Source organism: Zootoca vivipara, chromosome 6 (assembly GCF_963506605.1).
Source record: "Zootoca vivipara chromosome 6, rZooViv1.1, whole genome shotgun sequence".
NCBI classification, from domain to species: Eukaryota; Metazoa; Chordata; class Lepidosauria; order Squamata; family Lacertidae; genus Zootoca; species Zootoca vivipara.
The window spans coordinates 60975649-60993797 of record NC_083281.1 but is presented as its reverse complement, the minus strand read 5'-3'; the positions used below and the strand labels follow the sequence as shown (position 1 = coordinate 60993797).

General features: G+C 47.2%; 1 protein-coding gene across 6 annotated transcripts in view; it reads right to left on the bottom strand.

Annotated features, from left to right (window-relative positions):
• GSE1 (Gse1 coiled-coil protein) overlaps nucleotides 1-18149 on the bottom strand; it is a 391224-nt gene that overhangs the window by 7762 nt on the left and 365313 nt on the right. For all 6 annotated transcript variants that reach the window (XM_035120003.2, XM_035120004.2, XM_035120005.2 and 3 more), the window contains 7 exons: nucleotides 14465-14652; nucleotides 12745-12942; nucleotides 10314-10505; nucleotides 9885-10207; nucleotides 8510-8834; nucleotides 3698-4290; nucleotides 1004-1116 (listed from right to left, as the gene is read on the bottom strand). In XM_035120003.2, the coding sequence (XP_034975894.1) occupies nucleotides 1004-1116; nucleotides 3698-4290; nucleotides 8510-8834; nucleotides 9885-10207; nucleotides 10314-10505; nucleotides 12745-12942; nucleotides 14465-14652 (1932 nt within the window). The remainder of the gene's footprint in view (nucleotides 1-1003; nucleotides 1117-3697; nucleotides 4291-8509; nucleotides 8835-9884; nucleotides 10208-10313; nucleotides 10506-12744; nucleotides 12943-14464; nucleotides 14653-18149) is intronic.

The window sequence follows — 18149 nt, the reverse complement described above, 5'->3', positions numbered from 1 at the left end:
TCAGTAAAGGATTCTCTTTTCAAGAGAAACACCTAGCTGCCCAATTCCTTACAGTATGCCAACTGCACAGAAAAGGAGGTAAGTTATCAAGGCCTATCCAAATACTTGACAATAATCAGCCAAAAAAGAAGAAGAAAAAGGAAAAATAGGTAGACTATGCCTGTGCTTCACTTATGGGTGGGCAAACATTTTGAACTTGAGGGCTACATTCCTTGCAGAGTGGTAAGAGTGGGTGAGGGTAGTTGAGACGTCCATTACTGCCATTTCTCTCCCCCCCTCACATACAAAACACCCACCCATTCACACAAACAGAGCACTAGCCAACCCTTTGTTGTTGTTTTTAAAATCCTCTTTCTGCCAAAACATGCAAGTGAAAGTGTGCTTTGAATTTTTAAAAATAGATACCGTAATACAGTCTACCAGTGCCCATTTATAGGGAAGGTGGGTAGGAAGGGTGTGAAGTAGCTAGTATGTGCTACTGTTGCTACCTCTTTAATTTTTTAAAAAAGTGATAAACCGCATTTGAGCCTACCCACTCCTGCTGGCTCTTTACTCTGTGCTCTTCCCTCTTGAGACTCAGAAGGCAGTGACTGAAGCATCCATAGAGTTGAAGGAGGAAGTGGGAAGAGAGTCACTTTTTTCTACTTCCTCCTTCAACTCTAGGAACTTTTCCAGGCTGAGATCAGCATTCAATCCTCAGCCTGGAAAAATACACAGAGATGAAGGAGGTAGGGGGAAAGTGCCACTTGGAAAAACTTGGGATTTGTGGCAGTAATTGGAATTTGCCCTGAGATATTAAACAAATCATTTATATTTGGAACGTCACAGACTCCCACTTTTCAATTCGAGCATACTTGCTCTAAAAGACATAATAGTGTGATGCTAGCAAAGTTCAGTTCTTGATTTTAGGTTAGCAAGTGTTCTTACCTGGTGCAGCTAGACTTGTCAACTCTTGCAAATCATTATGGACCAGAATTTGTCAATAGTATTATGTGAAGCTTACCTCAGAGCAGGTGTCCAACTTTAATGGGGGTTGCTCTGCAACACATCGCAGGTGGGCTCGCACTTCCTCTTCATCGCTCTCATCGTAAGAGTCATCCAGATCATAGTAGTAACCTGTACACAAAGCAGAGAAGGCCAACTTGAAGGTTGTGGGAAGCTGCAAATCTTTTATCTGGCATCATCACAACACTGTTTAGTTTTTGTTTTCCTGTGGCTAAGAGACACAATCTGCTCTATAATGGAATATGCTTTAGAGTAAAAGCTGGGCCCGACCATGAGGACTGTTTGTATCCTAGTAGGTTGTTCTCAGGAGCAGCTGAATGAATTGTCATCACTGTTCTGAGTGTGCAGGCAGAGCCAGATAATGTTATACCAAGGACAACAGACTATGTTATCTGGGCCTCTGATTCAGGAAAGATATCATCCTCCTGTGCAGATACATGCCTGGCAGAAACAGGCACAGAATCCTACTGAGGTTTGTATGTATTCTGCCTCCTGCAAAAAACAAAAAATGCAGTTATCCAAAACAAGATCAAATTTGACCAGAAAAAAAGGAAATGAAAAGCTCAAGAGGTACGGTAGGCAGGTGGAAGCCAGCTGCTTGTGCAATGCAATGACTGTGCTGTGGTCCCTTGGATGTATGGCTGCTGTGCCCATAAAGGCAGTTGGCAGTTGGCTGTGAATGCTAAACAGTGAGAAGCCTGGTTGCCTTGTGTGCATAATGAAGATGGTGGGGCGCTAATGATCAGGCCAGGACTCTTCCCTGTACTGAACAGGCTTGCATGCCTTATTCCTAGATTCAGTCCTTCATGCTTCCCAGCCTTTGCAGTGAGTGCATCTGTGTACCAGGAGCAGCCACTGTTAATGCTCTGGCATGCCACCATCACATGCTCCCAGTGGCACAGCAGCTAACCATGATGCTAGCTGGCAAAGGTTAGTGGGGCAGGCAAAGAAGAAGGAGGCATCTAGAAGGCAGAGAGAACAAGCTGACTTATGCCCAAAGGGATGTGAGCAGCCACAAGTAGAAAACAGTAACATCACACAATGGAAACTGCAGAGCCTGTGTGCTAAACTCACCTTTCCCAACTAAGTGCCTTGCTTTTTTTCCTGTTTGCTAATCTCACTCTGGTTTTACATTCCAGATTAATATTTAAAGCTGCTTTATTAGTCTCAGTTCATCATTTATTAACTGGAGGCAGGATTTATGGAGCAACTTGGACAGTGTGCTCAAGGCAGGCAAAGTGGATGGGGGGAAAGGAAGCAGCCTGCCATATTAGAGGGTCAATCCATTTCTGATATGTGATCCAAACTACTGGGGCTTTGATAAAACCCCAAAAAGGCTCGTTTCCCCTGAACATTACACTATTCCTTCTAGACATTACAAATTCAAGCCATGCTTTTAATTTGGGACAAATGAGGCAACTTGCCTACTGGAGAAGCTTTATGCAAATCAAGGGGTAGAATATCTCAGCCTCAGATACAGCCTTTTACTCGTCCTTCAGGCAGCAGCACACTTTAATCTGGCTTCAGTGGAACTCTTCCTAAATTCTGGTGTATTCAGTATTTGCTCTTCCAGGTTTCTCAATCAGGAGGACAATTTGAACAGGGTGTTTTTTCTGGACACCACACAATAGGATCCAAATGGAAGTGGATCTCTTGATGCATTCTGACAGGTGTGGGATTTAGATTGGATTACTAGAGATTATATTACTAATCTCTAGCAGAAAACCACTTAAATATTACTATTATACTAAGTATTACATTTTTATAACCAATCAGTAGTGACACAATGCTTACAGCAAGTTGTTAGATAAGGAGTGACTGAACCTTCTGTTTGGACATGTCTCTAGCTCCGAATGGGAACTGGTTAGTCAGCAAAATGAGGAAAATGTGTTCCTGAATCCACTTTTAGGAATTTATGTATGCCTGCTAAAAAAGCTTTGAGCAACCAAAGCTTGCTGTGCTGCTTTTAAAAACAACATAAAAGTGCATGTTTTTTTTTAAAAAAGTGCCCCTACCAAGTCCACACCTGGCTACAAAGGATGGCATCTGGAGGTTAGCAGGGTCCCTACTACCAAAGCACACACTGGCTGTGAGAGTCTCTCCATGCCTCCCACCCCTAGCCTGGCACAAGGAAAAACATCAAATCTGAAGGAGGGACACCTTTTTCTTTTTCACGCAAGTTCCTTGGTACTAACCAAACCATACAGTTCTGCTGTAGGGACTCTGGCTGAGACTTCCTTCACCTGAGAGCCCACGAGGGCTGTGTGGCCTCTTGACAGTTCCAAGCACATCCCTTTGCTTTTCTGCAGTTACGTTATTTAGTGCTCTCTGTAAGAAAGCTGCAGAAGATGGGCCTTAGCTGAGTGGTACAGCAACTATCTTGTATGCAGAAGGTCCCCAATTCAATCCCTGGCACCAACTCCAGGTAAAGCTGGAACGAGTCTCTGCCTGAAACCCTGCAGAACTGCTGCCAGTTAGTGCATATAACACTGGACTAGATGGACCAAGGGTCCAACTCAATATAAGGCAGCTTCCTGTGTTTCCTATTTTCCTGAGATGACTGAGACTTCTACTTCCAAAACTGAAGTCATTTAAAAATCCTGTGCAGCCTTCCCTTTTCCAGGAACAAGACCAGGAGGGGAGACATTCAGGATATATTGTAGGCCCTTCCACAAAGGGTCTGTGCACTGACCTTTCTCCTGGGCTTCTCTCCGCCTTCTCTCTTCCAGGTCCAGCTTGCTGACCAGCTTCCGATGCTGTTGCAAGAACTCGTCGTAAACATACATGGGGTCATGGCTTCTGGGTAATGGATGCCGATAGGGTGAGCCTGGCTTGGCGTTCAAGCTCATGTCAACCAACTGCCCACCCTGTGAGAGGGAGGCCCTCTGCTGGTTCAATATGGTCTGTGTGGACTTCTCCAGTTCTGCTAAGAAGGGCCCATGGGAAAAGCCACTGTGCTCTACCCCGCCAGGGTCCCGAGGAGGCTGGAACTTCTCCAGGGCTTCTCTTTTCCTAGCCCCTTCCTCTAGTTTCTCTGGACAGTACACCCGCTCAACCTTCACAAGGGGGATGGCTTGCCGACTTGACTCATACTGGGTGCTGTGGCTTGGGAGAGGGTGGCTTTCCTGTATCCTTCGTGCCTCAGAAGTGTCCATCAAGGAGACAGGGTTCCAGAGGGAAGTGGGGACGGGATGGTGCTGAGGCTTAGGAGAGATAAGTGGAGGGGGGCCTCCAAAATGCTGTGGTTGGTCTCGACTACTTGGTTCAGGGCGGTTTGGTCCCGATCTGCAAAAAGGATAGAGGTACAATTAATTAACAAGGCATGCAAGGTAAGTTCTACAAATAAGTGCTTTTCACTGTGACTGAAGGGCATTCTAAGGCCACATCTGTACCATACATTTAAAGCATTACTTTGCCACTTTAGCAGTCATGGGTTTGCCGCAAGGAATCCTGGCAGCTGCAGTTCATTGTTGGGGATGAAAGGAGATTCCCTCTTCCTCTCACAGAGCTACAATCCCCAGATCACCCTGGGATTGATTGTTAAACCAGTCTCTGAATAGTAGCTCTGTGAGAGGAATAGGGGTCGCCTAACAACTCTCAGCACCCTTAGCAAACTACTGTTCACAGGATTCTTTGGGAGAAGCTGTGACTGTGCTCTAAGAGTGCTTTAAATGCATGGTGCGGATGTGGCCCGTGTCATCTTGGTATGTAGCAGAAGGCTCTGTGGTCAGAAAAATGACAGGCAGTTTTTCATGGAACCCTCTCTAATGTGAGTGATGGACACTGAACCTACTGCTAATTCCTATGGCAGTTAATTTGTATTTATTTTTGTGTTTGTAGTTTTGTGAGTGCTTTCTTATGAACTGCTGAGTGTAATGTGTGCAAGAGAGTACAGTAGTTTGTAAATAAAGTGACTGAAAGACTGACAGGAAGAGTTGTCTTGTGCCTGCCTGCAGTATGCCATTCTGAGATATTACACAGCCCAGTTTCCACAGTGGGATATAGTCCACCCTCTGCTATAACTGAACAAGGCCTGTGCAGTGAGCTGCAAAAGCAGAAGGGCCAACCTGGAGCATCAGATTTCTCATATAAAGTTATCACTGGAGGGCAGTTTGGCTGGGAATATGTATGTGCCTACACATCTGTATCTGTGGGAGGCTGGGGCTGGGGTGACACCTAGTGGTTTCTGGACTAGCTGCAGCAGAAACTAAGTAAGAGGAAACACAAAAATGCACACGCACACAAACACCTTGTCAACGCATCTGCACTCATTTCTAATTTCTATAAAACAAGAATTTCTTCGTTATTCTAACTGATCTGCCACCGTCACTGAGAATCCAAGACTTCATCATTGGGCAATGACTTCATCAAGGCCACTCACTTAGCAGTGGAGGCTGTTCCGTTAGGCTGAGCAGGGCAGTGCTCCACCAACCTCTGCCCTCAGCCAGCCCCGACCTGCCTGTCAGCTTCCTCCTCCTTAGGAGGAGGTGATGCTCCTTGTGGAACTCAGCAGGAAGGAAGAGGATAGGGACAAAACTAGAGTTAGTTGGCTCTGCCCGTCACTGGCTCTGGTCTCTCTGCCTTGCCAGTCCCAGTGGGCACCAGCCACTGTTATCAGTTGCCTGTATTGCTGAGTAGGATTTGGAAATTCCATCTGTAAATATGTGCTCAATTAAGGAGGGAGAGGATACGGTTTCCCCAAAACATATTATAATAGATCTACAAAGAAGTGCATGGATTAAAGTTACACGACTTTTGGTTAATGGGGATATTGTCAGCACTGACAGATCCTGTAGGGCTTGGGGGGCATACCATAGAAGTTAAAACCAGTGCTTCCTGTCACATGCAGGTAAAAGGTAAAGGTAAATATCCTATAAATAGCTAGTGAATTATCTTGAAGCATTACACACAGGTCCCACTTTACAAACACTCGCTATGTTCACTTATCCAAACACAAGGAATTAGTACCCAAACCTCACTATACAGGTGTGCATGAAAAATTCTGTGATTGAGGACGCATTAGAATTTCCCCCTTAGGAATCAATGGAAAGAATCAACTTGTTATGTGAACGGAAATTGTTGACAGGTTACGCAAACACTCGCCTAACAAATAATTTCCAAGGAATGCATTGTGTTTGTAAACTAGGACCTGCGTATATTTTATGCATTGTTTTATTGGGATTACATTGCTTTGAGCATAGTTTACTATGGAAAACAAACATGCAAATAAACTGATGTTGATGACAGGGACCTTTTGATAAGTGTGTCCTTTTGTCACTACCGAAACCAATAACTCTGCTCTTAGTTACTTACACATTCACACAAGCTCTGAAGGAGTTCAGAATGTGCAAAGATGCCACAAAAAAGCCTTACGCTCTAGTGGCAGAAAGGGAATGACACCATGAAATCCTTCTTAAATAACTAGTAAAAGGGCTAAAACTGTTAGAAGGATAAATATTGCATGTGCGGAAGCTGTGCATTTAACAGTTTTCCACTCCAGAGCACCAGGGCCCCGTGCAGTGGAGCATCAAGTTCAGAATGCTGCCTCAATCTGTAATCTGACTGCTGAGGAGCCAGAGAAGTATTGGGCATCAGTGTTTGCAAAGGACACAATTTAAGGTTGGGGAATCTGGAGAAGGATGCTGGTGTTACTTACTATCCACAACTAAGCTCCTGTGTGTGTGTGTGTGTGTGTGTGTGTGATGCTCTTTCCTTTGCCATATGTGAAGCAGCAGCAGTCTTGCTTCAATTGTCTCCTGAAGACTTGCCTTTTTGCCCAGGCTTTATCAAGATTGGACTTGTTTTAAGTGTTTGAATCAACTGAATTTCTGTTTTATTTGCATTTGTATGCTTTTATGTCTTTTTATATTGCTATTTTACTGGTTTTAGTTTGTGCTTTTGTTTTAACATTTCAGTGTTTTGTTAGATTATACACTGCTTAGATATTTTTGAAATAGGAATTGCTATATATGTGCTTTTAAATAAATGTGTTTTTCTGTATGCAAACACAGGGTTGTATCAAACTAAGTTTTACTCAGAATTGACCCACTGAAATCAATGGGCCTAATTAGTCATAGCCATTAATGTCAATGAGTCTACTTTGAGTAGGACTAGCATTGGATAAAATCCCCTCCCCTATGGCATTTCTGCTGCCAAAGTGGCACATAATATACAAGCACAATATAATTCACCAGAGCAACAAGTTTTTTTAAAAGAAAAAAAACAATTTATGAAAAACAAAAGCCAATAGAATCTTACGCTTAAAAACCTGTCCTAAAAACACATCCTTAAAAATATCAAATTGGGAGTGGTGCAGACACTCTCTAGTTAACCAGAAAGAATGAGACAACGTCTCTTTCTGTTGATCAACAATGGCCCTGTAACAACAACTTGCCTATGGCTGTAGCTTCCATGGCGGATTAACAGCCCCTGGATTGTGGCTTTTGAAGCAAACAGCCCAAGGCCCTTCTCACTGTACGCATTAGAGGTGACCTTGCTCTGTGTGTAGCTCTGCTGAACCATCGCAGAAGAGGATGATGAAATGAGAATTTGACACTGAAGTGCAGACCAGCAATCCACTCCTTCTTATACCTGATTAGCTCCTCTAATCCCCTTGATACCCGAAACCAACAATGGGATCCAGCAGCAGAGCCAAAGGGATGAGTCGAGTCAGTGATGCTTAAGTAAGCGCTTGGCAACAGAGCGAGAAGGGAGATATCAATCCACCCAGAGGCAAGAGGGAGCCGGCAGCAGTAGCGACAGAGACACTTTCTCTCTTCACACAGCTGTGCTTTTGCTCCCCAATTCCCATTTGGAATTTGCTACTCATCACACCATGTCCAGGACTGAGACGGGGGGACTCTGAAGCTGATCTGGCAGGAGACAAGTTGTTGCCTTGGCTGGAGTGTGGGCTCCTGGTCCACAGTCAAAAACATGCACCAGCCGTGTGGCCGGAGGGACTCCTGCCTTGTTCAAGAGCAATCATTTTGCTCTTGGCCAAGCAGGCAAATGAGACTCTCAAAGCCAACCTTGGACTCTCCCACCCCACTCCTGGGTCGTGCATTGGGAGGGCCAAGAAGCAGCAGTGCCAGCGACGCTGCAGCCCATTCAGATCTAGAGGCCTCCAAGACTCAGTTCCCTGCTTCCTCCATCTGCCAGCGATGGCAGCAATTAGTGACAACTGCCTTAGTGACACCTGGTCACAGTCGGTTGGATGGAGGCCACCAGACTCATTCTGCAAAGGCTTCCAAGCAGCTGTCAGATGGCATTAGCTCCTGCCTGTTGAAATCCAAACAGAGTGGAGCCAGATGAAGGCTCTGGATCTTTGCTTACCCTTCTGAGACACCAACCCCTTCCAGGTGGGCTGCCGCTCCTGCGAAAGATTTGGGCGCCTTCAGATCTTCTCTGCCCAGCAAGCCAGATGCAAACAGAGCCAGCCAGTAGGATCCCCTCTTTCCAAGAGGCCTCCACTAGCAGAGAGGCCACTCGAGAGGCAAAGCCTTACCTGGGGTTCTCTGGCCGGTGCTCGGCCTCCATCTGGCCGGGCGGGCGCCCAATATCCAAATGCTGCTCCAGAACTTGCTGCCGGAACTCCGACACCTGGGACTGGCGGTCTTCTTTCTCCTGCCGTAGCCGCCGCTGTCGCGCCAGCCACTTCTCTTCCTCATTGGTGCGCTGGATGAGGAGTGCTGTGGCTGTGCTGCTGCCAGGCAGGGGGAAGATGCTGTGGTTGGAAATGAGGCTGGGCACGGGATGGTGTGAGGCAGACGAGTGCAAAGGATGCTGGACTGGCTTGGGGGTCTGGATAGCAGAAGAGTCCTTGGGCTTCTCTGTGAGGGGAAAAATGGCAGGATGCAAATAGGGTCCCCTTAGCCTTGGAATGCTGTCTGAGGTGGCAGCAGGATATTTGGGGGTATGTAGCATTTGTGCCTATGGTGATCCACGACTGTGGTGGGACAAATTATCTTAGGGAAGAACAGTGTGGCAGGTCAGCAGCACCTCAGTGTCCCAACAGGCCACTGCATCGTGCCAGGGCCCACAGTACAGAAAGAGGCAGGACACGTGAGCTACACCCAGCAGATCCAGGTGAATCCACAGTTGTAGACATGGCCCATGCTATAGGAAGGGTCTCCCTTGGCCAAAAGAATTTGCCTAGGACCCCTGAAGATGTTGAACAAGGCTATGCAGCCAAAAAAGCTACACTCTTTGTGCCAATTTTTGGCTCAGGTAACCTGAATGCATTTATGCTGATACAGTTCACATAATGCAATATTTTGCAGAAGTGGAGGAGAGAAGGCCATAGTCTTTCTTGGCCAATAGCTCACATATACAGCAATGGGTGACGGGCAGAGTTCTGCATAAGACAGAATAACTACAGGAAACCCATCAGCTCGTCTGAAATGCTTTACCAGAAAACAGCAACTAATTACAGGTTTCTGCACAGACCTTAGGTGTGAGGAAGGACTTAAACCCTGCTCCCATTCTCTTAGTCAAATTCTGCAGCAGAAATCAGATTCTGCACCTGAACGGCAAACCCGCAGATGTGCAGAACACAAAAAGCACAAACAAGCTACTAGAGCTGTGCAACAATTAATAAAGTAGTATATGCAATGAAAACAACAGGACATTAGATAGATCCTGTGTATCCCATGAGTGCTGTTACAGTGGCCATCACAAAACCATCAGATACAGCACCTCAGTGAGATCCAAAGCCCACAGATAATAAAATCAGGTGATGTTTGCTTCAAGCCCCATGCCCAGGGGCTTGAGTCTCAGGTGTTTGCTGGCTATGCAATGCCCATGGCAAATGGGCTGCTTCCCCTGCCCACCCTCAGCAAATTCCCAAACAAAAGCTACTTCAGTGGCTGTTTCAGGGTTACCTGCTCGGTTTGGCGTTAGCTGCTCAGATGGTTTGACACGCTCTTCTGGTGGGTGACTCCTCAGTCCGTGCAACTCTGACACTGGTAAGAAGGGGCCTTCCATGGCTTTGACAATGCTCTGCTCTTTCTCCCGGGCTCTTTCTCGCTGCCTCTCCAGCTCCCGTTCCCGTTCCCTCTCTTTTTCCCGCTCCCGCTCCCGTTCCAGCTCCTTCTCCCGCTCCCGTTCTCGCTCCCGTTCCCGTTCCCTCTCGCGCTCCCGATCAGCTTCCCGTTCTCGCTCCTTCTCTCGCTCCCGCTGCCGCAGCTCCTCATCCATCTGCAGCCTGCAAAAAACAAGAGAAAGGCATGGGAGGAAGGCTAATGGGTGGACCCTTCACTTTGTCCCAAAAGAAGCTGAGATCTTCTAACAGCCACAGAATGGTTCCATACCTCTCTGCAGTCAGGCTGGATATGCGTTCGGACTGAAGGGCAGAGAGAGACGAATGAGACAACTCGGTGGGGTACCTCACTCCAGACAGGTGGAGGTGCATGGCTGATGGATGAAGCGGTGGGAGTGAACCAGGAGTCGGAATTGGATAGAAAGGTGAGCGTAGAGCTGAAAGGCAGTACGAATCATCCATCCTGAAAAGAGAGGTGTGGTTAACCTAAAAAGTCTCATAGCTTTCTTTGCGTTTACTAGAGACTGGTGACTGAAGAGAGCAAAATTATTTGCAGAACACTCTATAATAATTTATAATAATTTATTATTTATACAGTACCCCACCCATCTGGATGGGTTTCCCCAGCCAATCTAGCCATAGGATGGCGATTAATCAGATTTGTGTTGTTTAAACTTCACAGTTGGTACTAAATAAACCCAGCAGATCCTGCTAACAAATACCACAAGTGAGCCCTTCAAAAGGTGAAGACACTGTAGCCTTTCAGATGTTGCTGGGCTTCATCTCCCATCAACCCCAGACAGCATAGTCAATGGTCATGGATAATGGGAGCTGTAGTCCAACAACATCTGTAGGACAACTGGCTTCCCACCTCTAGTGCATACAGTATATGGTAGGACTGTGCCTTCAGCTCTAGGTCTGAGGCCCCACAGCTGTTGCTGAGGTTTAGGGCTACCACCGACATTTTTTTCTTTCGAGGACTACATTCTCTTATGTCAGGGGGCTGCATGCTGGCAGTAGGTGGAGCCAGAGCAACTGATGGGCACAGGCAGAGACAAAAGTGCTACTCAGAATAAAGTTTTCACCAAGGCAATCTCTGATCAGAAATCCCAATCTTATTCAGAAGTAAACAATGTATTTTTATTAAGTACAGTGGTACCTCAGTTTAGGTACACAATTGGTTCCAGAAGTCTGTACTTAACCTGAAGCGTACTTAACCTGAAGCAAACTTTCCCATTGAAAGTAATGGAAAGTGGATTAATCCGTTCCAGACGGGTCCGTGGAGTACTTAAACTGAAAGTACTTAAACCGTACTTAAACCGAGGTATGACTGTAAAAGGCAGCCCCAGTTCTGAAAAAGCGTAGAAAAAAGGGGAACACACTTTTGAAAGCAGCGGATGCTGGTGCATTAGGGCAGATGGGGCCCTGCCCCATTAACCTCAGTCTGCCCTCAGCCCTTCTCCACTGCTTGCCTTCTTACTTGCCTGTGAGCTACTTCACCTTGGTCTCAAGCACTCCTTTTGTACAAACTCAGCAAGGAGGAGAACAAACCCAGAGTTGCCTATCATTGGCTCTGCCTCCACCCACTGTTGGGCTCCCATCCACCTCTCCAGCCCAAATGGGCACCAGCTACCACTGCTCAAAAGCCAGGAAACAAAGAGGAAATTAACAAGGAAGAAAGACACTCTGGGAAGCTTCAAGGAGTGTTGGGGCTGAGGGCCACATGTTGCCTGCCTGTGACCTAGAACCTGCCAGCCTGATCACCATGAAATCCAATCTAAATCTAAACTAAGTTTTAGCTTAGAGGAGAATTGGGTGGTGGTGGTGGTGGTGAATAAAGTGAGAAAACATTCTCCCAACCTAATTTTTATTTTAAATATTTTGTTCTGTCTTATCCACAAATTATTTCAGCCTTAGCAATAAAACCCCAACAATAGTAAAATAAGAACATCAAACAAGGGAATACAGCCACTGAGTAAAAATGCATCACATCCTCTAGTAAAATAAAACCAGTTTCACATTGTGCCACAAACTTATAAAAGGAAGCCATCAAGCGCAAGGGTCTTGCAAGGGCATCTTAGAGCTGGGGCATCCCCACATAGCAGACCAAGTCTTTAGCCACCAACCTCCTGACCTCAAGAGATGGAGGCATCTGAAGAGTGCCCTCTCCAGGAATGGGTAAGGCCCATATGCAGACTGTATCCATACACATTCCCACACAAATGCAGCACTTTCAAATCTGCAGCCTCAAAAAACATGGCAAACCTGCAAGCCACCGAAGAAAAGCTGGAGACAGTTTCTCAGGTTCCCCGCCTGCTCTCTCAAAAGACATTTGTGTTCCAAGCCCATTGCTTGATCTCAGCTCTCCATGGGCACAGCATGTCTTGCTGACCAGGGCATAACAGAAGCTGGGCGGAGGCAGAAACCGCTCAACAGGACCCCATTCAAACAACAAATTAGTGGCCCAGCATCTGGACTCCTGCTGCTGCTTTAAGTGATGGCCTGTTGTGCTTTATTACAGCTGTGCTCAAGTCCTCAGAGAGCCCTCCATTGTGGGCAAGACCTGTTAAGACCTATTAGCAGTTGGCTCCAAAGAACACGCCTGGGTAACTGCCCAAACTGCTCAATCAAATCCTGCCTTGCCCACGAGGTGAAGAGTGGGGCTGGCAAAGCCCTTTGCTTGTGTCATCTTTGGCCCTTACCTGAAGGCTGGGTGAGGAAAAGGATGGTGAGCCAGGTAACTGGGGTGGTAGTAAGCAGCAGCTGTGGCTGGATCCAGAGTAATGGGCGGCAGGGAGGACATGCGAAGCTCTTCAGCTGTATGGTAGGGCCGGAAGCTCCGCAGGTATTCTTCTGTGACTGCGCTGGGAGGAACCACATGGTGGACAGGCCGTGGGAGGCTGCAGAGTGGAAGGAAAGAGGGAAATAAGTGGAGGACATTGTCTCTCCTGAGTCTGTGCTTCCATTGGGGCCTGGAGACTTTTGGTCAGGGCATCTAGTCTCCCCAGCCACACATCAGTGCCCAGGCCACATTGACGGAGGCAAAGGAGGAGGGAAACAGTGGACTCCATATGGGAAAAGGAGCCACACTGGCAGGCACCACACTTTTCAAGCTCCCTACTTAGCATTAAAGTGCTCACGTGTTTGCTAGAGTGCTCTCCATTTTGCCTTCAGAACTGAGCAAAGCTGCTGCATTCTCATTTTAAAGCAGTTGTTTCAGGGTGGGGGTGGGACACACACATCCATTCATGTACATACCTGACACACACAGCACTCCCTCACTTTGTGAATCATATTCTTTTGCAGGTTGTTCCATTTTTGGAAATGGGAGGAACAAGTAGCATGGCTATCCGTCTCAAGCAAGACTATCTTCTTCCCCCCCCCGACCCCATTGCATAGAATCATCGAGTTGGGAGGGACCCTGAGGATCATCTAGTCCAACCCCTGCAATGCATGAATATGCAGCTGTCCCATATGGGGATCGAGCCTGCAACCTTGGTGTTATCAGCCCCATGCTCTAACCAGCTATCAGAGACTTACATGTACACACAGTGCTATGCTGGTGTCCTGGTTCCCACTTGTAGACTCAGTTTTTGGACTCTCAGCTCAATTATTATTAAAGGCTTTATTCCAGAACTCACCACAAAGCCCCAACATAGATCAGGTTAAAAGCTAAACAGTTCAGAAGTCACAGCAGAACTCTAGAATACATGGCTGAACTCCGCTTTTGAAGAGCGGGACAGGCACAGTTATTCAGACAGTTGCCTCCCTGGCCCACAAGGCTGAGCAGGCTGGGTCTGTTCACATCGCTGCAGCCATTAACAGATCCTTGGCAACAGAGGTGGAGCTAGCACACCCTGGGTGGGGAATGCGTAACAGGAGGTGGTGCCCGAGTCAAGCAGCTGTACCACGGTGGTTGGGGCATCTGATGTCACTGAGAGGGGACTCTCCCCTGACAACCCACTCAGACCCTCCCCAGCATCTCCCATGATTGTTTGGTCCCTCCCCAGGATCCAATTTTGCATTCCTGGCCCTTTTCTCCCCTGACCAGCACTACCAAGACATCTTCATGGGCTCATAATAGCTGTTGTTACTAAAAAAAGGACTTTAGGAAATGCTGCAGTCAGGAAGACCTCTAGAGCAGGCATCCCCAAACTGTGGCCCTCCAGATGTTTTGGCCTACAACTCCCATGATCCCTAGCTAACAGGACCAGTGGTCGGGGAAGATGGGAATTGTAGTCCAAAACATCTGGAGGGCCGAAGTTTGGGGATGCCTGCTCTAGAGGCAACCCAAGCCTGCAAGCAAGGCAGAGGCTGGTTCCCAAGACACTGTCACTTTGGAGTAGAACAGTCTGTCCTTCTAGTGCAGCCTTGGCCAACCCTCCAGAGGTTTTGGACTACCATTCCACAGCAGCCACTTACTTGAGAGGTGGGAAACGAGAGTCCTGGACGATGGAGTTAGGAGGGATCCCAAAGGAATAAGGCGTCCCCAGCAGGTGAGAAGGGACTGTTGGGCCACTGGCTTTCTCCTGGGGTAACGGGGCCTCAGCCATCAGGCGGTCCCTGTTGCTGCTGCTGTTTCCACCGCTGCTTCGTGACCCAGCTTCTTGCTATGTGGGGGGAAAGGAAGACATGATCAATTACACACCTGCAGTCCACCCTGGGCAGGGGGGATCGTTGGGATGCAAATAGCACAAACCCAAAGGTCAGCACCACCAAAGAAACATCTGGGGAGGTTCTGTGGAACATCTCTAGATGTTTTTGGACTCCAGTCAATGCAGCCGGTGGTCAGGGATCATGGGTCCAGCAATGCCTGGATGGTGACAAATCCCCCACGCATCAGATTCCCATTAATTAATGAAGGCTGCACTTCTGTTTGCAGGTCTCAGGCCAGGAGCAGCTGTGTTCCTGCAAGGCACACGTGGTGGACAGGAGTCCTGGTGTGATTGACAGGAGTGCTGCTGCAAACCCAAAATGCACAGTCATCTTATTTTATCTGCAAAGCACTTTATGAGGCTGATCCTCATCCCATCCCTGCCACTGTTCCAATTTGATGGATTGAGGACCAATGCTGAGAAACAGCAGCTGGTCTGAGGTCACACAAGCAGCCTGTGGTCCAGGTGGGATCTCAACTCTGATTAAAAACAATTGGAAGGTGCAAATATTAACGGTTAGTTGAATACAATGGGACTCACTTTCATGAAACATGCACAGGATTGTGCTGTCAAGTGTGTTTGCATGTCTTTGTATGCCCTGGGGTGGGCAGGACTGTAGCTCATTTGTATAGAATCTGATTTGTATGCAGAAGGTCTTCAATCCATTCCCCAGCATCTCCAGGTATTGTTAGAAAAGATGCCTGTCTGGAAACCCTGAAGACCCACTGCTGGTAGACAATACTGACTTAGTTAGAAGAATGGCTTAACTCATCAGAAGGCAACTTCCTATATTCTTATGAATGGAATGGATGTCAATTGTTAACACACTGTTAACACAGAATATGGTACAAATTTGAACTAAGAAGTGATATGATTACAGACAAGGCTTTAGCTCAGTGGTAGAGTGGTGGGTGAGTCTTTGTCATCTCCAGAATGTCCCTCAGAGAGCCAGAATGTACCTTGGAGAGCCTCTGCAAATCAGTGGGAGCAATACTGAGCTAGATGGATCAATGGTCTTGACTATGAACCTCTCTCTCGCTATTTATCATAACAGATGGGAACAGGGAGGGAAGGCCTGTTCCATGTAATGGAGTATTGTTGACAATGCAGCCTTTAGATTCGGTTTACAGAAGCATAGAAGCAAGGAGTTCTATGCGTAAAAATGGACTTGCACCATGAAATGACAGTGTACCCATTATTATCAACCATAACATAAGAACAGCAGAAGAGCTCTGCTGGATCAGGCCAATGGCTCATCTTGTCCAGCGTCCTGTTCTCACAGTGGCCAACCAGATGTTTCTGGCAAGCCCACAAGCTGCACATGAGTGCAACAGCACTCTGCCCACTAGCGACTCCCAGCGACTGGCACCCAGAGGCATAATGTCTCTGACAATAGAACATTATGCTCCTAAATCCATTAATTTGGAAGCAAGTCCCATTTGACAGCAACAAAGCCAAGGATGTGTGCTTGGAAGGTTGGGCCCTCTTCATTTTCATAGTCCCAGATGGGGCCAGACTCTGCAATGCGCAGAGATGCAAGTTAAATACTGAGAGCGGCTGCCCTCTATTTGGACCAGCTGCAGTTTCTCCCCCTGTCTTCTCCCCTGAAAGAGAGACTTTACGCCAGGCCAGCCATTCCTGGAGTGAGTCTGGCATCAGCCAGGGTGGCAGCTGCTACACATGCCATGCTGGATAGCCTGGCAACAGTGATGCATGTACAAAGAGTAAAAGAGGGCATGTGGGATCTGGCACTGCCACTAGGGCAGAGCAGGATGGTCTGTGACCAGTCGTTCCCTGAAGTGGCCAGCCTTGGCATCAGCTGTGCAGGCAGCTGCTAGCCTTTTGCTGTCACAGCTATGCTGGCAAACCAAGGAGAAAGAAAACAGGGGAAGAGAGAGAAACAGCATCTGGTTTGGGACTGACATGGCGGTCCCTACACCCAGAAAAAATCAGGCTCAAAGCAGGCCAGACGCCCCTGGGCAATCACCAGCGACTGGGTGGAGAACAAAAATGAAGCGTTGGCCAAGGAGACCAAAAGGTTCCTCAACCTGGCACTGCAGATTTTTTGGACTACACCTCTCCCCAGACCTCAGCTAACCACAGATTGGGGAAGTAGAGCAGTTAGCTGGGGAAGGGCTGTGGCTCTCCAGGTTCAATCCTCAGCATCTCGAGGCAGAACTGGGGACATTCAGAGTCTTGAAGTCCTGGAGAGTTGCTGTCAGTCAGTGTAAGCAATACTGAGGTCTCCCCCAGTCCTACCTGGAGATGCTATGCATTAAACCTTGGATTTTATGCATGCAAAGCAGCTGTTCTACTGCGAAGCTTTGGTAAGAACAGTATAGGGAACACAAGCAGCTGCCTTATAATACCAAGTCAGCTCCTTGGTCCATCTAGCTCAGCACTGTCTACAGTGATTGACAGTGGCTCTCCAGGATTTTAGGCAGAGATCCAGGGTTATTGTTTTTTAAAAGCAGATTATGCAATGGCACAAATTCACTGACCACAGTAAAAAAGGGGAAAGCTAAACAAACACTAAGTGTGCTTTGGTCCTTCCTTCCACACTGCATCAGTGGTGGTTTCTCCATAGGGGTCAGTAGTTCTTATCTACTATACAACAAAAACAATTCACTTATGAACCTAGCTTCATTCAGATACTAAACTCAGAGATGCAGATAGAGAGTGAGAGTGTGTGTGAGAGAGACAGTACTTAAGGGCATGCAGTATTACCTGAAGTATTGCCTGTCAGGGAATATTGCCTGAAGATGAAGGTGAGGAGGAAAATGTTCCTCGAATATGCTTTAATAGGGTTTGGGCAGTAATAAAAGCTGCATATTCTACCCTTAATTTGTTTACATCCTGTCTCTGATATCGCCTGTCATTTAACTGCTTAATAAACACATGCCTAACTTGTCTACCCCCCCCCCCCGATTACTGGATTTTGAACTGCACTTATCTTTTTCCAATTCCTCATTTTCTGTCTAACTGCATACTAAACAACAACAAAAACCTTCCAGGCTCCTATCTGAGTCCTATTTGAAGATGCCAGGGATTGAACCTTTGACCACTGAGCTATGGCCCTTTCTTTGAAGATGCCAGGACCAAATCCAGACTCAGCTGTCCCTAGCCATGATGCCTGTATGTTCCTTCTCTATTACAAAACCCTACTTGGAGTTCAAGCTTCTCTTCCTGGTCAACAAGGTCCTATAAGACAAGCAAGTGATGAAAAGGAAACACATTTGGCAAACCATTTTCCTTCCCGAGAACCTGCCCCTTTTAAGGCCAGGCGGCTGAACGCTGACCTTAAGCCAGGGCACACACCGGCAATGTGAGATCTTAAAATATCAGCACTGGGAGCTTTTGCTGAACCCAAAAGTCAATTGGGTCCATTTAATGTGTACTCTGCTTGGCAGGGAGGCAAGCGGCCCTTGAAAGCTCTCCCTGGCCCCTTTAAA